Below are 19952 nucleotides of genomic sequence, written 5' to 3' on the forward strand. Positions count from 1 at the left end.
TGATTTGTACGGCACAGTTAGGTTTGGAAACAGTATCATTTCCTTTTTGGAGGGCATGCATGACACGGCATAACACCAGAGCCTCGCTGCGGGGAAACTTTGGCGCTGTTCCGAGTTTGTTCTAATCTGTCAAAATGACGGACTGATTTCAGATTTGTCCATCATTGTTAAAAAAAATCCGTCATACACGAAAAATATCCGGTTAACGCGACCTCTCACATAACATTATATGACATAGGCCTACTCACATTACATCACATTTATTTATCTGACACTTTTATTTAAAAGTGTGTTAGAAATAGAAACTAACTAAAAAAAAGAAAGAATCCTGTAGCTATAGACTACATTCACTAAAATCAATGTTGGTGCAACTGCATAAAAGAATACATTTTTTTTATAAATCAGGTGTGCACCTACTGCATTTAAAAGTACATTTTATTTTTAAAAGAAGAAGAGTGAAAGTATCCTAAATGAAAACTTCAAAAAAATTCATGACTTCTTTAAACTACAGTCAACAATGGAAGATTAGCTTTGGTTTCACTCGAGACTCGGTGTTATGAGACTCTTGAACTTTGTGTGAGAATGAGCGTCATAATATATACTTCTTTACTTGAACATGTATTGTAACATTGTAATCATTCTTATAGTCCCCCTTTTTTTTGTTATGTAGCAGAAACAACGTATTTCTCTAACTCTAAGGGTAAAAACTGTAAAATCCTTTGCATACAATAACATTAATTCCACTACAATCTGTTGCTCTCAAAGCCTGTCGTTAAACTGTGTAAACTGGAGAGAAACTTTCAATCCAATGAATAGTCTTCTTGCCGGCAGTAGCTCAGTCAGTAGGGGCTTGGACTGGGAGCCGTAGGGTCGCTGGTTCAAGTCCCCGAACAGACCTAAAATATGGAATGTGGACTGATACTTGTAGAAGTCCCAATTCACCTCCTGGGCTCTGCCGTGGTGTCCTTGAGCAAGGCATCAGACACCTCCAACCCCCCAGAGGTCATATTTCACTGTGTGTGCTGTGATGTGTGAATTTGCAAGGGTTTCATCCTCTAATTAGCTTGACGCTCACTCGGATCAGTGGTTCCTGTTGCTCTTCAAGTTAGCTATAGTCTTTGAAACGTTCGTACAAATTTACAAAACATCATTGCTTTCCAATAAGACAGAAATGAAAGATATACAAAAAATGCCAAAACATTAAGATGTAAAAAAATGAAATACATTTTTGTCCGAGGATTGTCTGAGAAGTCAATAAATAATGTCCTTTGAGTCAAGATGGCCGCCCATAGCCATAGAGATTCAGAATTCATAAACTGCAAGAAAAGCTGATGAGTCATTTCAACCGATCATTAACCAATCAAAACTGTGCATTGAAGGTGGAGTTAGAGCACTTCTGGGTGCAGACACAGGACGTGGTTTAGGATGTTCACACTAAAAGAGGTTAACGTGAAAATAAAGTCCATGGCTCAGTTGGCATACATCGTAATCCCAACAAGTGCAGTATGTGGAATACGACTCCTGATCATTTTTCAAGGACCTGGTGTGGTCTTTTTTACCTGAGCGTTACACACTCTCTAGCTGAGCTGTGTTTCTAGTCTCAGTGGGTGCTGGAGGTGAAGTTTTAGGACCAACCAAAGCGTAGATGCAGGACAGAGGCAGAGCTGAAGCTTCCTCAGCTGTTGGGTCCTTACGCCGGGCTGGAGCTACGGGCTGGAACAGAACAAAACATTGATTTACCAAAGGTTGTTTGTATAATATTGTATTTGTATATGTCATATATTCCTCAAATACAATACAATTCCATATTATTGTCTACAAAAGGGATAATGGTGTTTAAAAAAAATGTAAGATTAGTTTGTATCATCTCAACCTGAGATTCAATAGTGACTTTTTTGTTCATCTTGCCTGCTTTTAGAAAAATAAAGTATCTTTCCAATACTTTACCTCTGTCTCCCGGGTCGTGCAATTGGGTCCTATCTCCTAAGTGCCTGAGTTCGTAACAGACATGGGAATCAAGGTTCCCCTCTTCCGTTCATTTGTTCTGAGACAAATAATTAAAATGTCTGGTTCTCTGTACGTTACTGGGTTTAACTTAATAACACATTAACTAACACACAACTATCACACGGTTTGAAAACATATGTATCTCAAGTGCAGCTTAACCGTGAGAGGCTTCTGCTCTCAGTATGTGTTGTGGAAGAAAAGTACAAACCACTCGGCTCAGCAGGAAGTCACATACTGTAGCTTTGATTAACGGCTGTGTGACAAAAATAGAAAAGCAAAGTTCTGATCATGTTTGTGATATGCGTGAACAAAACCTTTTGTAAATGTCACTGTGTCTGCATTATGTTTATGACACCAGCATGTTATTTAGAGTTTTAAGAACGTGACACCTTCTGAATTTTAGAAGAAGGAGCATCGTTCCATCAGGGCATCAACTTATGGAAAAACTATATTTAAAAAAACTAAAACTAAAAACGTACACAAGCAAATAACAAATACACATCACTAAGAAACACAGTGCAGTACATTTGAATACATTAATTACCAGACAGAGACCTCAGCAGGTTTAGAGAGAAGCATCGCGGTGCATCAGGTTAGTCGGACCCAAAGCTTTAAAAGAGCAAGCAGCACAACCAGAAATGTGAGCAGCAGGACCTGGAACTGCAGACAGACGGTGGTGTAGAAAGGAGTCATGGATAATAAACAGTAAATAACCATTACATATATGCAGATACTCTGTGTGCATAGTGATTAGTGTGCACAGTGATTAGTGTGCATAGTGATTAGTGTGCATAGTGATTAGTGTGCATAGTGATTAGTGATTAGTGTGCATAGTGATTAGTGATTAGTGTGCATAGTGATTAGTGATTAGTGTGCATAGTGATTAGTGATTAGTGTGCATAGTGATTAGTGATTAGTGTGCATAGTGATTAGTGATTAGTGTGCATAGTAGGCAATATAACTGTCTGAGGCTCCAGTTATGGATTTAGCTTGATCCTCATATTCAGTCCAAGTCTGTTTAATTCTTCAAAATCAAACATTCTGTTACATTTGTTTACTTTTCACTCAAAAGTTAAAAAAAAATATACCTTGTCTCTTACCTGAGCAGTATCATAAATTGTATTTTCGACAATCACTCTTTTTCCTGCAGGTCAGTAAAAAAAAGAAAAAGTGGATTTGCATTAATTTACATTTCATTTTGAGAGCTTCACCTTTAATGCTCATTACCTTCATAACATATACATTACTTGAGCTGCATCTGCATTGAGTCCAGATGTTGGTTGTGTCCTAATTATCATTTTCAAACAGCTGAACACTTTAAAGGCTCTATATGTAGAATGATATAAAGAGTATGTTTCTGTTTGAGAGGTTTCAGATATGTTGTATGCGATTGCTCAATAGACAATGAGGATGTGTTGGTGGTATATGATGAACTTGACTAAAATACTTAATTCCCACAGGAAACAAATATATTAAAATGCACACTTAGACTTACTTGTTCTTCTCTTTCGACGACACCAAAGTACTGCACCAATGATGGCGAGAATGAGAATTGTGAAGAATACTCCCAAAATAATTGGAACAATGTTTGGTTGGTGAGGAACTGTAAATAAAAACATGAGCCACATTATAATGCTTGGTTAAATTCATAAACTGTTAGATTTTATTTTACAAAAATGTTAAAATAATTTTGTTTGTTTGCTTTAACCCTAATATGTTAAACCAAACAGTTATTCAGTTCAATGTGAAACTACCAACCTTCCAAAGGTCACTGAATAAGAAAACACCACCTGGCTCTTGTTTAATCAAAGCAACGCTAAAGATAGCTTGTTTTGCTTGTCAAATTACTGGAGCAGAAACTTCCCCAATTTCACCGACTAATTCCCAGTTTAGTTTCATAAACTACAAAATACTTAATTAAAACACTTCATTCTAGTTGAAAGACAAGGCTCATCATTTTTTTTTATACAGGTTTAACTGAAACATGCCATTAAGAAAAACAAGCTTTTCATTTGGTTTTATGCACTCTTCTAGTTTTCTTGTCCTGTCTAAAAAACACTGCTCACAGCAGCGGAAACTAAAAGAGGTCAGAAGACGAGGACAAAAACAGTTAGCAATATTTGCACTGAAAATGTTTTTTTGTAATTGGTTCAATGAGGTAAAAAGAAACTCTTCCTTTAATGTTTTTAGAGCCTGAAAAACAGAGTAATACATGGATTTTACAATATTTGTAACAAACCCAATTTACAGCATTTTTCAAACTGCGGAATAAAATGTATCTTATTTACAGACATATAAAAGTTTTTGATTAAAAAAAAAACTTTTACGCTCTGATGTTCTGACTCTAAACTGTGTATTATTATCAGGAAGTAGTTTCTCTTTCAGTCTTACCATCATGCTGGTGGCAGACATCTTTGATTATTTTGGTGGTGTTGGTCCAGCTGACATGGTTGCTATGGTTACAGATGATTGATCCTCTTGATTGGTGGACCTGGAGAAAAGTATCAGGGATCCGCTCTGACCGCTCTCCTCCCTCCTGACTGCAGGTTCTGGTGTCACATGTGAAAGTGCTGTTGATGTGAGAGTCCTGTGAGCTGCAGGTCACAGTGAAGCTACAGGAGGAAGAGTTATCAGAGACAGAGCTCACTGTGAGGAGAGGGAGAGATGCTCGATCTGAGGAGGGAAGAAGCAGGTGAAGAGTTTTAGAAACAAGACCACAGAAACTCTATCAGTGTTTGAGAGGTTAACAAACCTACCTTGAACTGTGATCTTGTATTTAGCTGCTTCTGTTTCGCCTCCTACAAGCGTTATCACTACAGCAGTATAAACTCCACTGTCTGCCTCTTGGAGATTCTTGAATTTCACAGAGAAATTATTCACATGAAACTCAATCCTTCTAGTGTAATTAGGAGATACATCTGGATTGTTGCGAGGGTTAACTGTTAATACAAATGTTTTGTCATTGAATTTCCATGAAAAAAGAATCAAATCCCCAAGAACAACAGCTTTGGTGACATTCAGAAGCAAATCCTCTCCTTTCAGCACAAACACAGGAGTCCCAGCACTGATCCCTGTAAAACAGTAGACACACCATACAGTAAATATCACAGACATTACATTGTTATTGGTTCAAAACTGAATATTTCTCTATTCTTTTATATGTGATTATAAAATACCTTCATCTTGTGTCTTTTAAAAAAATCTTGGATTAGCTTTGACCCTTGAAGCTGCTTCGAGGTGTTTATCAGTTGAACTTTTTTCAGTTGAAAAAATAAATAAAAATAAACATTGATTGACTTAAATCTTGCTTTTAGTATTTATGTTTCTTTTCCATATGACAAATTATTTCCATTCGGTCTCGTATGAAAAACAGGGGACTTTCTTACACCTTGCATATTTGACCCCCTCTTTACTAATACTATTGTTCCCCAGATTTGACAGAGGAGAAGCATTTATTCCTTTTCTACTTGGTTATAATCTGTCTCAAACCATCTACTCTGAAGGTTAAATATCGAATTGCCAGCATCCTATTGTGAATCTGGAAATGTTGAGTACACCAAAGTGTTATGTTAGAGGTACACAGCACATAGAAACTGCTGGATGCTAACTTGCATATATTGGCCAATTTGCACAATCAGCATAATTATTATTAAATCTTGCGCAGCAGGCCCGGCTCCAGGATGAAATGACTGAGGGGGCTGTTAAAAAATCTGAGGGGGCGATTTTCTTTTCACAACAACGAAAAATACTTGCAATGTAATGAATTGACACACCAAGCTTTTTTCCTTCTCACTGCTTTACAATCTCTTTGCTTCTTTATTTGTTATTCTGGATTTACCTCTGTCGTTCTGTTCTTTTCCTCTGATCTTTAATATTAGATAGTACATTATTAGATGGCTGAACTTTGTTTAACAGACTAACATTGATTTCCTCAATTTATAAATGGACAGGCTCTGTAATTATACCATAACCTTTTCTCCTCTATCCCTTAACTCGTCTTCCTATACAGATTTACTTACCTCTAGTCAAGTCAGGATTAAATAAACATTAATCTGGTTGATTTTTTATTTTCAGGATTGAATATTCAAATCAAGGACTAAAACCTGGCATTTCATAAGAAAGTGACTAATATATAAACCAAATGTAATATTGGATCAAATACTACACCAAATGGACAGACACAGATTAAAAATAAAAATAAAGTCCCCTGGTTTGTCTCTAGAGTCTAACTGCCATGAGAAAAATCAAATCAGTGTTCCAAAATCCGTCACGAGATGTCGCTCATTGTACCAATATGGTTGATATAATACATAACAGGTTGTTATTCTACTAAAAGGGCTCGCTTTGGCAAAAACCTGATCCATACAGCCCTAAATAATAACAAGTAACCATCACGTGTGGTGCTATCTGTAGTTGTTTGTCTTATTTTTTGTTGATGTCAATATACGAAAGTAAATCAAGAAATTAAGCAAACAAGCTGATCTTCAAGTTCCTCAAAAACACTGGTCTGAGGACAAGGATTTAATATGAACATTTAATAAATCAACAGTAGGTGGCGATATATGCTCCAAGGGGAAGTGATTTGCCAATAAAGACAAAAGAAGAAGAAGAAGAAGAAGAAGAAGAAGTAGTAGAAGAAGAAATACGCTAACGCTACAAACAGGCACAACACTGTTACTCTGTTTTTACTGACATGTAACATTTGATTTCACCTTGCTCTATTTTTTTTAACGCACGTTCAAAAACGGGAACATTTTCGGGAGTTTCAACCGGGTACCAGCCACCGAAAACGGGGACGTTTTGGTCACCCATCCGACTGTGTTTACAGCTAAGCACACGCTAACATTAAGACTAGCTCACTTGGGGTTGAGGCTTTTTTACACGTTGCTTGACTGCCTGCCCACATATCTGATCTAAACATAGTAGGCCTAACGTGTATTGTGGAAACAAATTATTTAAAGTTATTTAATAATTGTGACATTTATTGTACTTTTTGATGGATGAATGATGCTCAAAGTGAGGGGGCAAATAATACAACTGAGGGGGCAATGCCCCCTTTTGCCCCCTCGTGGCGCCGGCCCCGTTGCGCAGGTTCTGGTCCAGGCTCTCGTCATCTCACGCCTAGACTACTGCAACTCCCTCCTGGCTGGTCTACCTGCATGCGCCATCCGACCTCTGCAGCTCATCCAGAATGCAGCGGCTCGTCTGGTCTTCAACCTTCCTAAATTCTCCCACACCACGCCGCTCCTTCGCTCCCTTCACTGGCTTCCGGTAACTGCTAGAATCCACTTCAAGACACTGGAACTTGCGTACCATGCTGCGAATGGATCTGGCCCTTCCTACATCCAGGACATGGTTAAACCGTACACACCAGCACGTGCACTCCGCTCTGCATCAGCCAAACAGCTCGCTGCACCCGCACTGCGAGGGGGACCCAAGTTCCCATCAGCAAAAACACGTGGGTTTGCTATCCTGGCTCCAAAATGGTGGAATGAGCTCCCCATTGAAATCAGGACAGCAGAAAGCTTACACATCTTCCGGCGCAGACTGAAAACCCATCTCTTTCGACTCCACTGCGAGAGATAGAACTATTAACAAAGCACTTATTGTATACTAATAAAGGGCTGGCTTATCTAAAGCCAGTTGAGTAGCATTTGAAATGTTTGGCTCTATGAAACCTGATGCACTTATATGATTCTGTTTTCTTCAAGTATCTTCCTGGTCGAACGTACTTATTGTAAGTCGCTAAATGCAATGTAATGTAATGTATTAGCATGAATTACCATTATAGCCTATGTGGACAATAGTTTAAAAAAATGGCTTGGCCGACTTTGACCATTTTTGAGTTGTTTGGGGCAAGCCCGCCTTAACCTGCCATCAGGCCCTGGGGCTGATAGGTTTTGTAGGCCCCCTATTTAAACAACAAATCAAAGTCATTTATAGGCTCTGCGATCGCACTTCTCCACTCTGCTCTACGCGCGCCTAGTCCTCCCTCATGTATTTGTCCGGTTGCCGTTGGCTCCCCTCCACGTAGCAAGTCCTCGTCGTCCTCTCCATCTCCTCCAACAGATAATGTCCCTCCTGTCAGTTTTTCCTCTCCTGCTACTCCATCGCTATCAGAACCAGACGGCCTACTTGGCTCCGAGGCCCCTGCCCGGTACAGAACTCATCTGTCTCCTAAACAACCTTCATCTGTCACTCAATCACTCGCAATTTGAATAAGTCACATGTGAAACATATTCTCATTCTGATTGGCTGTTAAGTGGTGCCCACTGACTGTTTCGGAGTCATCATTTTTGAGAAAAATCTCTGGAATCCATCGATCTGATTGGTTATTAGCGGAGCAAATGATGAAAATACTACGGAGGGAAGATATTTTCGTTTTGATTACTGGTCTGGGGGAAGCTCAAGAGGGTGTGTGTGTGTGTGTGTGTGTGTGTGTGTGTGTGTGTGTGTGTGTGTGTGTGTGTGTGTGTGTGTGTGTGTGTGTGTGTGTGTGTGTGTGTGTGTGTGTGTGTGTGTGTGTGTGTGTGTGTGTGTGTGTGTGTGTGTGTGTGTGTGTGTGTGTGTGTGTGTGTGTGTGAGTGAGTGAGTGAGTGAGTGAGTGAGTGAGTGAGTGAGTGAGTGAGTGAGTGAGTGAGTGAGTGAGTGAGTGAGTGAGTGAGTGAGTGAGTGAGTGAGTGAGTGAGTGAGTGAGTGAGTGAGTGAGTGTGTGTGTGTATTTTTGCGTTTGTGTGTATTGTAAGTTACTCCGTTCTCCGCTTGTAATTATGCCGGCACAAGCTTCAAAGTTGTATTTATCATCTGAATTTGCCGAAACAAGTTTAATATTCTGAAAGCCAAGACTTTGTTTATTTGAAATCAGATGAAAACAAACTGTAACGGACCCTGCCGTGTTATTTATGATTACTCTACGCCTTACATTCATAATTTCAGCGGAGAGCTGTCTTCTTCCCTTTACAAGCTTCAAAAATGTATTTATCGTGTGATTTTCGAAATAAAAGTTTCATATTCTGAAAGCCAAGACTTTGTTTATTTAAAAAAATGTAAAAACATCAAAAATAAAAAAACTTTTTTTTTTATTGGCTCATGATAGGCCCCCGATCTCCGTAGGCCCCTGGAATTCAGCCCGTGCATTAAGGTGGCCCTGGTTTGGGGGTAATTGAAAGGAATATGCCAATATTTGCACTGATTTTGATTCATTTCAGGTTGATTTAAAAAATGTAGGGCATTCATTTGGATTGGACAGATTATCTACAGTATTTATTTGAAAAATAATTGTCCAAAGCAAAAATAATAATTTGCCTCTCATCCTCTCTATATCCAATGATCGCAACACATGGTAATCAAAATCTGCCACCAAGAGTACATTGCTGGTTTAAACTGCCACTTTTGATCCTGAAACTGTCCGAAATAGATTCAGCGTCCTCAATAACTGCCAAACCACTTCAAGATTTTCCAAATCGGCCAAGAATTTTTGTAGCTATTGTTTACATAGTACGTTTATTTTAATTAACGCAATTTATTGTAATTGTGCAAATTGCCAAACATATGCAAGTTTTAATCTGGCAATTTCTATGTGCTTGGGACTACACATTTCTATCACAAAACTTTGATGGACATTTATATATTTATAATATACAACATATCTAAACTGTTACTTGAAAGGACTGAAAAAGTGCGTACCACCACACAAAAGTGTTTAAAATAAAATGTTAATCTTTGTATGGATCAACATATTCATAAAAGTATAGATACTATTTAATAATCCTGATGACTGGAGATTTTAGTTCAAGTTTCTGCTGTATTTCACATTCACTTACAATGAAGATATATTTCCTTTACATCACCAGGACTTTGTGTCTGGATGTGGTTTCAACCGACATAACTGTATATATCAAAAATATCTACATACAATTTTACATTTAATTAGTATTTCTACTTTATTAAATGACAATAAGCAGATAACTAATAATTGCATACATTTCTAAATACTACCTAATTGAAATATAGGAATCAAAAAACGTTACGTTTCTAATCTTATATTGTTTAAGTAGTATACAGTACAACAACTTTGACTGTGAAAACAAAAAAAAGTAGATCAACAAAAGAAGACAACAAAATAATGTTCTTACCTTGTGATCCACATAAACAAAGCTCATAAACGACAAATAGAAATGTAACAAACGACTTCATTTTGCAAATGCGTTGCGGAAGTGTGATACGTGCTTAGAGTCACAGCGTTTTGTGAGCCACCAGTTTCCTGTCATCAAAGCTTTGTTGCTCATGTCGGGGTGGTGTTGGCACAATGGGCTAGAGCGTTGTTCATCAGATCAAGGGGCGTCTCCAATAAAAAAGTAATGCATTATTATTATTATTATTATTATTATTATTATGTCTTTGAAACCAGCATGTATCCATATTCACTTTTAGAGAAACATTTCCTTTACATTACCGACATAACTGTATATATCAAAATATCTCAATACAATTTTACATTTTATTAGCATCACCATAACATTGAGCAACATTTTTTTTATCAGTATTAAATAAAAAAATAACACATAAAGGGTATAATCTTACTGACTGTATATTGCTTAAGTAGAGCTACAGTACAACAACATTAAATTTGAAAACAAAAAAATGTTGATCAATAACAGGAAATATAAAATAAAGTTCTTACCTTGTGATTCACATGAATTAAGAAAGTAAACAAAAGTGAAAGGTTTAAAATACGACCTCAATCCGTAAGATGTGTTGCATGGGGAAGTGATTCTGATCCAAGTCGGCTTGTGTCTTGTTTTTTATTCCATGGCTCTCTGTCCTTACACAAAACTCTAGATGAATAGGAAGTAAGAATAAGACAACATTCAAATAATGCGTGATGTTAGTTTTTGTTGTTGTTGTTCTGGACTAAAACTTTTCTGGTTCTCTTAAAACAGTTATCTGTACGTTTCTGTGTTTTACTTTTCACACAACTATCACACAGTTTGCAGAAACATGTATCCCAAGTGCAGCTTTCTTTTGAAAGTATTTTGCTCCCAGTATGTATTGAGTAAGAAAATGCAGAAGTACCAACTGCTTGGCTCAGCAAGTCACATGGTTAACTTGTAAGTGCGTAAACATAGGAAGCAAAGTTGTGATCAGATGTGATATGCATGAAAGAATATTGCAGAATTGTGTTTTAACAATGTACATTTAGAGTTTCGATAACATAACACCTTTTGCTTGTTTGCAAAATGGAGCAGAGTTTGTTTGTTTGTTTGTTGGTAAGGTGCAAATAGAAGTGAAGGTCTTCACATCATGCAAAAGATTGTGTGGTTTTAAAAGGAAAAAACCCAACTGTGAAAATACTTGGTGGTTTTAGAGCCAAACAGGAAGCACACAGACAGAGATTGTGATGTTCATCTTCGTGACTCTGGGGCTGCTGGTCTGCACTGAGGCACAAGGTACGATAAAATCAAGTCTAATTCAATGTTTTAACATTTATCAGATTTAGCTCAAGTATGTGAGCAGGCTTCTTCAGTTTGAAAAATGTACTCAGAACAAGTTATTTGAGATGTTTCATCTTAAAACATGTCAGGGGTAGATAACCTTCCTTTGTTTGTATAACCATGAAATGAAGTGCTCACAAACGAAAGAAGAGGAAGTGATGTCTAAGAATTCCAGAGAAAGGTAACTCAGAATAAAGTATTTTATTACAGGATGTTAAAACAATACTCTGTTTAACATTTATAATAGTTTTATTGCAAGATTGTAAGATCAAAAACTGACATGTGGAGTTTTCTCAAGTTAATTTATTTGCAGTCAAAAAACTGATCGCTTCTTACTGTCTATAACAATTCATCGTTTATCCATAAAAACAGTCGGTTACTCAGGGACAAAATGCAGAAAACAGAGCCTGGTTGTCAGTGCTTTGCATTAGAAGCCAATTATCTTTGAATAAAACATTTAAAACAGAAAAAGTATAAAGAAAAAAAATGTTCTGTAGAAAATTACATAAAACCAGCACACTGAATTTAATGTTATTATAATGTGAAATTATTTTGAGTTTTTTGATACATTACAATACTTTGCTTCTCTGGTTCATCAATGTTGTCTCTGCTATGCTACACTGCAATTAAGAACAATTAGAGGTTATAGCTCAAGGGCACTTAGAAGGAGCAAAACTGGTGAGAGTGAGAAGAGGAAAATGAAGGACAAGGTTGAAGAAAGTCCCAGTGAAACAAGTGGACTCAAAAAGAATTGAATAAAAACTATGATAGCTATGACTATTACTGTCACTGGGTTGAATGTTAAGCCTGGATTTCATTGTGATCAGATAATTGTCATGAATAAAATACACAAATATAGTAATATCCATACAGTATATTGTGTGTGATATTTACTGTATGATGTGTCTACTGTTTGACAGGGATCAGTGCTGGGACTCCTGTGTTTGTGCTGAAGGGAGAGGATGTGCTCCTGAATGTCATCAAAGCTGTGTTCTTGAGGAATTTGATTTATTTTTCTGGAAATATAATAAAAGTAACATACTAAGATTCAATTGAGGACAAAAAAGTCGCTGCTAATTACGATGGAAGGATTGAGTTTCCTGTGAACAATTTCTCTGTGAAATTGAAGAATCTCCAAGAGGCAGACAGTGGAGTTTATACTGCTCGAGTGATAAAGGAAACAACAGAAGAACTAGCTAAATATAGCGTCAAAGTTCAAGTTAGGTTTGTTAACCTCTCAAACACTGATAGAGTTTCTGTGGTCTTGTTTCTAAAACTCTTCCCCTGCTTCTTCCCTCCTCAGATCGAGCGTCTCTCCCTCTCCTCACAGTGAGCTCTGTCTCTGAAAGCTCTTCCTCCTGTAGCTTCACTGTGACCTGCAGCTCACAGGACTCTCACATCAACAGCACTTTCTCATGTGAAACCAGAACCTGCAGTCAGGAGGGAGGAGAGCGGTCAGAGGGATCCCTGATACTTTTCTCCAGGTCCACCAGTCAAGTGGATCGATCATATGTAACCATAGCAACCATGTCAGCTGGACCAACGACACCATAATAATCAAAGATGTCTGCCCGAAAGACTTTAAGAAAAACTACTTCCTGATAATAACACACAGTTTGGAATTTAAAGTTTAACAAAACTTATTTGTGAATTAATAACCTGCTCTGTCAGGCTGCAGGGAGTAAATGTGAACTTAAAACTACAAGAATTGAATTTGAAGAAACTTTAAATAAAACAATTAATTCAGTACATCATGTTTGACACATATCATGTGCTGTTTGTCTCATATATACAGAACCTATGTAGAACCTTTATATAAACCTTTGAACTTGAATATTTGTATAAGTACAAAAATATCTGCATATTTGAAGAACAGAATAAACATTAATTCAACATTAAACCGCCAACATGCCGTTTGACATTGCATGATGCATGATGTCTGTAAAACTCAACCACACTTTCGCAGTGCAAGTATTTTACAAGTATTTCACAATGTAGGACTCAAAGTACTTGCAAACTGTAAAGTATCAAACTGTTATCCAAATAAAGGAATAATACCTGATTTGCTGCTTCCACTCAGTTGTGCGTCTCAGTCTGGATCTCTGTGTCGGTTTTGATATGAAACTCTCTGTTTGTTGTGTTTCAGATCCAGAGGGGTTATCTGTGTGCCTGGTGAAGACGTGTGTGTTCTCTGTGGGTCTGATCATCATGGTGTCGGCTGTCATCACGGTTCAACTCATGGAGAAGCTCAACAAGAACAAATAAACTCATAGTTCTGTTTCCCAACCAGGGGTAGGGGGACCCCTAGGGGTAGTTGGGGGGGTTGCAGGAGGTACGTAGAAAGATTAGGGGTTGCACATTATGTACACAAAAAAAACCATTTCCAAATACATTTTCATAATCCTGGTGTCCCGCCTCCAGACTTGTTGCAGCTTATGAAAGACAGGCGAGCTCAAGTGTTTCTTTAAGAGCTCTAGTCTTAACAAAAGATGTTGAAACTGCTAGAAGTGAGTCTTCATTTTATTACGTTCGCTCACAATATGTGTAAATGTTTAAATGCATTTATATTAAGGGTGAGTTATAGAGTTACAAAAAGAATATGTAGGCGAACTATCCCATCTGAGTGACGGGGTACCTACTAAATATAATAATAGTATCTAGAATGGCGACCAGCTCAAAGTCGTGAACCACTGCTACATGCAACCAATCTTACATAAACAGTATCTCACTCTTTTATAGAAAAACTTTTCTTTTTTTTCTCCTCTTTTGACGAGTGAGTCCCTGTTTTATTTCTATTGTGCATGCAGAAGGCCTTAGGGGTACAACATGTCTGCTGCTGATTTGATTATATTTCTGCTGAGTTTTGCTGCTATAGGCTTAGTTTGTCGGGGGACATCTTTTGTTTGTAGATGTAGGTGCATTAATAAACAAGGCAAGTCAGGCTGTGTCTCAACGCCGTGTATTCACATTAAGCAGGTAATCATACAACTGAGGTATAGTCACGTGAGGCAGATATATAACACAGGCACAATACGTCCACAGGGTGGAGCTGCAACCTAGCCTAAACCACCCTGTAACATCTCCCTTCCGTTTGTTAAGTAACAACACAGGATCAATACTGCCATTAAACTGTTGACCTTCAATCAGAACATTAATCAAATGATTTCAACAACAAATAGTGCACCTAGCAGAGACACTTCAATAATAGCCGGATCAGAACACATCAGCAATAAACTCAGAACAATCAATCACATTTGTTTTACAATCTCTCCACTTCCTTTTTTTTTAATTTAAAAACAAATCTTTATCATCCATGTGTGTTTGAGTGCGCACAGTCCAAGTGTGTGTGTGTGTGTGTGTGTGTGTGTGTGTGTGTGTGTGTGTGTGTGTGTTTGTGTGTGTGTGTGTGTGACAATATTTAGCTGTAATATTTACAATACATTACTGTTTTACCACTTTGCAGTCTTTACCTGTAATGTTCCCAATATAATACTGTAATTTTGAATTTCACAGCAAAATCAATGCAGGCACAGTTAATTACTTTGAATGTACAGGATAAATTATTACCAGGATTTCACAACATGTTACTGTATTATTTCATAGTAAAATACTGTATTCAGACCATCTTCTGTGATAACCAGATGATAACACAACAAATGACGTGAACCGCGCTGCATTGTGGGATCGCAAAAATATTTACAACGGCAAGTAACTGCTGCTTTGGCGCCAAGCAAAGAAGAGAAGCAGGAGAAGACTACTCTAGGTAATTCAACGCATTTTGCTCCCCTTTACTTAAATGAAAAGGTGTGATTTTATTTAGACTTGCTCCAGTTTTGTTTAATGTCATTGCAGACCGTCTGAAACATCTAATGTGGAGAAAGAGATGTATCCTCCTGAAGGGTGGGGACATTTTGAACCTTCATGTAAACAAATGCATGCTGCGCCCCGTTGCCAAGCAACGCTTATTGTTTGGTGTCCTTTGATAAGCAGGCAGTCATATCATAAGCCAGAACCAGTCTATATGGCGCTGGCCAGAACTAGCTAGATCGGATAGATATGGAAATAAACTTGACTGAAGTCTAATCGGACGCGAGAGAGAGAGACATCAGAGATCAGATCAACTGCTGCTGACGGAGACACACCTGCAGCGCTACATGATGCAGCTCTGTCCGCTGTGACGGAGTGGCTACGTTGGTCCACAGGGCAACATGTAGTATATTTAAGCAATAGCTCACGACAGGCCGTGGTATATGCTCATTATATCACAGCTAAGGGGCGTGGTTCGGCCCGACGCGAAGCGGAATATATGACGTATAAAAATACAATATAATAGTACAATACAAAAAAAATACAATAGTATACAAACAACCTTTGATAAATCAATGTTTTGTTATGTTCCAGTTCGTAGCTCCAGCCCGGACTCAGGATCCAACCGATGATGAAGCTTTAGCTCCGCCTCTGTCCTCCTGCTACGCTTGTGTTGTATGGCGTTATATTTGTGCCTCTATCCTGAGCACGCAATGAAACATGTTGAGCATAGAAAACGCTATTGAGCGCGCACTTGAACACTTTTGAGCACAGAGAAATATATTTTCTCTCATAAAACTCCTGCTCCGTGCGCAGGCAGACCGCTGCACGCGCTCTCTCTCCCTCGCTCGCTCGACCTCTCCAGCCTGTGCGCGCTCAACTTTGCCTGCGCGCTCGCTCAAATTGTCACAGCGTTACAAATGTGCCACAAAACCAACCAATCGGAGAACTCGAGAAGGTCAATTCTGATTGGCTGGCCGTCTCCAATCATATCTGAGATGAGAGAAGAGAGGGATTTTCATCTTCGGTTGCCATCAGGCTGTTGGCGTTCCTATTATCGTTGACATTTACAGGACATGACAGACTCGAACGAAGAGATTACTACGCCACAGTGTCAGGTGAGTTATAGACAAGTTTACGCGACAAACCACGGGTAGCGCCATAACCCTACACAAATGCACTTCATTTCCGCCGGAAGTCTTTTGCACAGCGTCTGTCGGTGTAAACCGGTGTAAACAGTCAGACGGGCACTGGTGTAAACACAGCGATTTCGATGCTAACAGTGATGCTAGCTTGGGAACACGATTCTACTTCTTTGACTGGAGATGGCGTTACTCTCCCCCACCCGAATTCAGTGCAAAACTGGGAGGATAACATGACGACGTGGCCCAGCATAACGTACAGCAAAATTTGCTCCTACTTCGTTCAATCCATGGCAATAGATGGAAAAGCAATGGACAGTCTGAAGGCATATCATAAGGCTGCGCACATTCTACTTTGCCCACATGCTCCCGAAAATTGTTGACGATTTTGTTGAGGGAAGGTTACAGTTCTGCAGTAAATATCTCAGCATTTTAAAACCAAAATAAACTGCCTTATTTAGGTCATGCCCACAGGAGCCAACAGTTGTCTGTTGTTTACATAATGCACAATTTACATGATCTCTTTATGCTGTGCAATATATCATATGTGCCTGTACTGTTTGAGTGAAAATAAAGTTTGATGTAATTTAATTTCATTATTGCACTGTTATTGCATTATTGCATTTCATATGTTCCTTAGAGTGCTACAATTTCTTTTAACACAGTTCGTCATTCATATTAAGCTCATACTGTACATAAATAACACTGAATTAATTAATTGTTGAGAGGAAACTAAAGAAATGGCTTCAACAAGAAAGATCACATGTTTAATCCTAACAGGTATTACAAATTAAAATATAAAAGCAGCCCACACAATTACATCACTATGAAAATATTCATATATAATATTAAAAAATACAATGCATGCAGTATTTGTTGTGTTTATCTGTATTTAATGAACAACATGGCTGGGTGCTGGGTGCTGGTTTGTGGTCGTAGCACTCTCTATCTAACCACTCGTTCAGGTGCTTTCTCGAGTGATTGCAACCAACTACCGCACACGTAGTTCCCGAACCACTTTTCTTCATGTTGTAATTGTTATATCCTCTTTGTCTCTGCGATATCAGTGCTTTGTCGGCACAACGGAGCTAGCTAGCAAAACAAACCCAGTCCGCCAAAACGGAAGTGCATTGCATCGAAGGGAGGAGTTCAGGATGTAGAGCGGAAACGGCTCAATAACTTGTGTATACATTTCTGGTTTTCTGATATCACGTTATTGTTTGTAATACCTTTGACGAAACCTTTTATCCGATCGTCTCAGATAAGGGTGAGTTTGCTAGCCGGCAACATAGCTATATGTTGTTTATATAAAAAATAAAAAGATGACTGATTATAGTAGATTTGTTCTTGTAATTATTGACTCATATTTCAGAAATGCTTTTTATTTTTCTGTATTATAGGGCTGTAGGATTAACATTACCCTATATGTCTTCTTATCTTGAGACATCGGCTGTTGTGTGAGTAACTAAAGTTTGACTCATCCTTCTCTAGCAATCCCAGCTGGCCACAACATCCGACAATGTCGAATGAACAGCAACAAAATGTCACAGCAAGGCCACATGTAAGTCGTTTTTGATTTAGTTGTCTCCTGGGACCCAGCCCATTGAAAATGTCCTCTGTAGTGGACATTTTGTTAACACGCATCTCCTTTTACTCTTTTGAGCTACTCTATCAATCCCTGATGTACTGTACAGAGGACATCCTGGTCTTTCCAGTGATGTGTCATTGGTTAAAATTGCATGCTGGGAAGTCCCTCTTTCTTTTCATCCAAAATGGCTGGCATACCAAAAACAAAATGTTATAGAAGCAGGAGGAGAAGTCAAATATTGTTGAATAATTGTAATTTTTACCATGAAAAATCATATATATTCTTGTTTATTAACATGTGAGGAACTATATAATTAGTTCTGAAAGCAATTAAATAATTCAAGTTTTCAAATAACAGCCCTTTTATAAATGTCCATTCTAGTGGACGTCAGGACCGTCTTCATGGACTTAATGACTCAATATTGTTGCAGGAGACGGAACTGAAGCAGACTTTTTCTGTACCAGATAGTTCAGGGAGATTCAGATTTTGAGCTCTCAGATGATGAGAGAGAGAGGCTTCATATTAATCTGCTGAAAGTGTTGCTTTGTGCTCATTGAAAATAAGATTTGGATGTTGAAATATAAAGCCTCTGGTGCACAAATACTGAGAATTGACTTTACAGTGAACTAGGAGGCATCGTGTTGCAGTTAAACTTGTGAAATGAAACATATTTGCATATTTATAGGTTCTGACATTTTTAAGGAGGGAGGAGTAGATGTAATTTTAAGGAGATAATTTAACTTGTTTTGTGGATAAACTTTATCAAACTAATTATTATTTGATATTATATAAGGGGTAAATGTAACGTTATTACTAGCTTCCACATCTCATAGCTCGTTATCAGTCACCTATATGACTAACAACGAGTCCCTCTTCTTAACTAATCTGAGCTCTGTCTGTCCAACAGGACATATTGAGACAGCAGTTGATGGAAAGACTTCTCACCAAACTGCAATCAGCCTTGAACCAGCAACCACTAAATGTGGATTATTTGGAGTTCCTGACTCGCCATGAGCTGATTATGTTTGAATCGTTCCATGAGCAGATAGGAGGTGTATCAGAGATTACAGAAGCAATACGAAACCTACATCATGTTGTCCGGTTGGAAATTAACGCAAGGTCTATGCCCATTGTAGAACAGGAAACAGAAGTTGGTCCAGGTTCTGGTCAACCCAAAATTGTGATAGAGAGAGAAAAACTAACACATTTGCTGAACACACATCTGCCAGTCTCCTGCATTGCAAAATGCCTCTGCGTTTCAAGAAGAACGATTTACAGGAGAATGCAAGAATTTGGCTTGTCTATAAGAGGATCATACAGCACAATGACTGACCAAGAACTTGACAACGTAATTTTAGGTTTTAAAAGTCAGATGCCAAATGCTGGTTATTGAATGGTTCAAGGCCATTTGGTTTCAATGGGCCTCCGTGTTCAGTGGTGGAGAATGATGGCCTCTATGCATCGTGTTGATGCTGCTGGGATCTTCAGACGGATCACAGAACTAGGGTGTGTTGTGCGAAGAAGTTATTCCGTGCGAGGCCCTCTCTCCCTGGTCCACATGGACACAAATCATAAACTGATAAGGTAGAGTAAAATATCCTGTTTATGCAATTACCTACACAGTGAATGTTGGGAGTATATAATAAGAACAACCTTAGTTATATAGTAACCTTTTTCCCTTTTGAACAGGTACAATATTGTGGTCTTTGGTGGAGTGGATGGCTACTCAAGGAAGGTAATTAATGTGTTGTTGCTTATTATTGTTAAAGAAATGCAGCTTAAAGTACAAAGCCTCTTGTGACCAGCAGTTATACTTCTGAAATAACACTTATTTGCATATTTATAGATTATGTTATACACATCTTAAAACATGTCTAGGGGGGAATCATCAATTTTATTAGCTTGATGCAGATG

The 19952-nt window shown here is 38.3% G+C and overlaps 1 protein-coding gene and 1 long non-coding RNA gene across 12 annotated transcripts; one reads left to right on the forward strand and one right to left on the reverse strand.

The window, feature by feature from the left end:
* Nucleotides 1-376: 376 nt before the first annotated feature.
* On the reverse strand, nucleotides 377-10829 carry LOC307020206 (SLAM family member 9-like). 11 transcript variants are annotated; one of them, XM_079651426.1, is made up of 8 exons: nucleotides 10691-10829; nucleotides 10143-10351; nucleotides 4764-5078; nucleotides 4399-4680; nucleotides 3503-3610; nucleotides 3108-3151; nucleotides 2563-2616; nucleotides 377-1713 (listed from the first exon to the last, which is right to left on the reverse strand). In XM_079651426.1, the coding sequence occupies exons 2-7, from the start codon at nucleotides 10201-10203 to the stop codon at nucleotides 2596-2598; spliced, it is 831 nt and encodes a 276-aa protein (XP_079507552.1). In that variant the 5' UTR covers nucleotides 10204-10351; nucleotides 10691-10829; the 3' UTR covers nucleotides 377-1713; nucleotides 2563-2595. The 11 variants fall into 11 exon arrangements, with proteins under 11 accessions (XP_079507552.1, XP_079507560.1, XP_079507559.1 ...); XM_079651434.1 differs by having other exon boundaries at nucleotides 2563-2667; XM_079651433.1 differs by having other exon boundaries at nucleotides 2552-2667.
* A 4092-nt stretch (nucleotides 10830-14921) lies between these two features.
* Nucleotides 14922-19816, forward strand: LOC307020220. Its single transcript, XR_013802800.1, has 4 exons — nucleotides 14922-16426; nucleotides 17942-18011; nucleotides 18946-19622; nucleotides 19728-19816. It is a non-coding gene; the product is annotated as an uncharacterized lncRNA (long non-coding RNA).
* Nucleotides 19817-19952: the final 136 nt, after the last annotated feature.

The sequence above is a fragment of the Notothenia rossii genome (genome assembly GCF_949606895.1).
Source record: "Notothenia rossii genome assembly, chromosome: 9".
Lineage (NCBI taxonomy): Eukaryota > Metazoa > Chordata > Actinopteri > Perciformes > Nototheniidae > Notothenia > Notothenia rossii.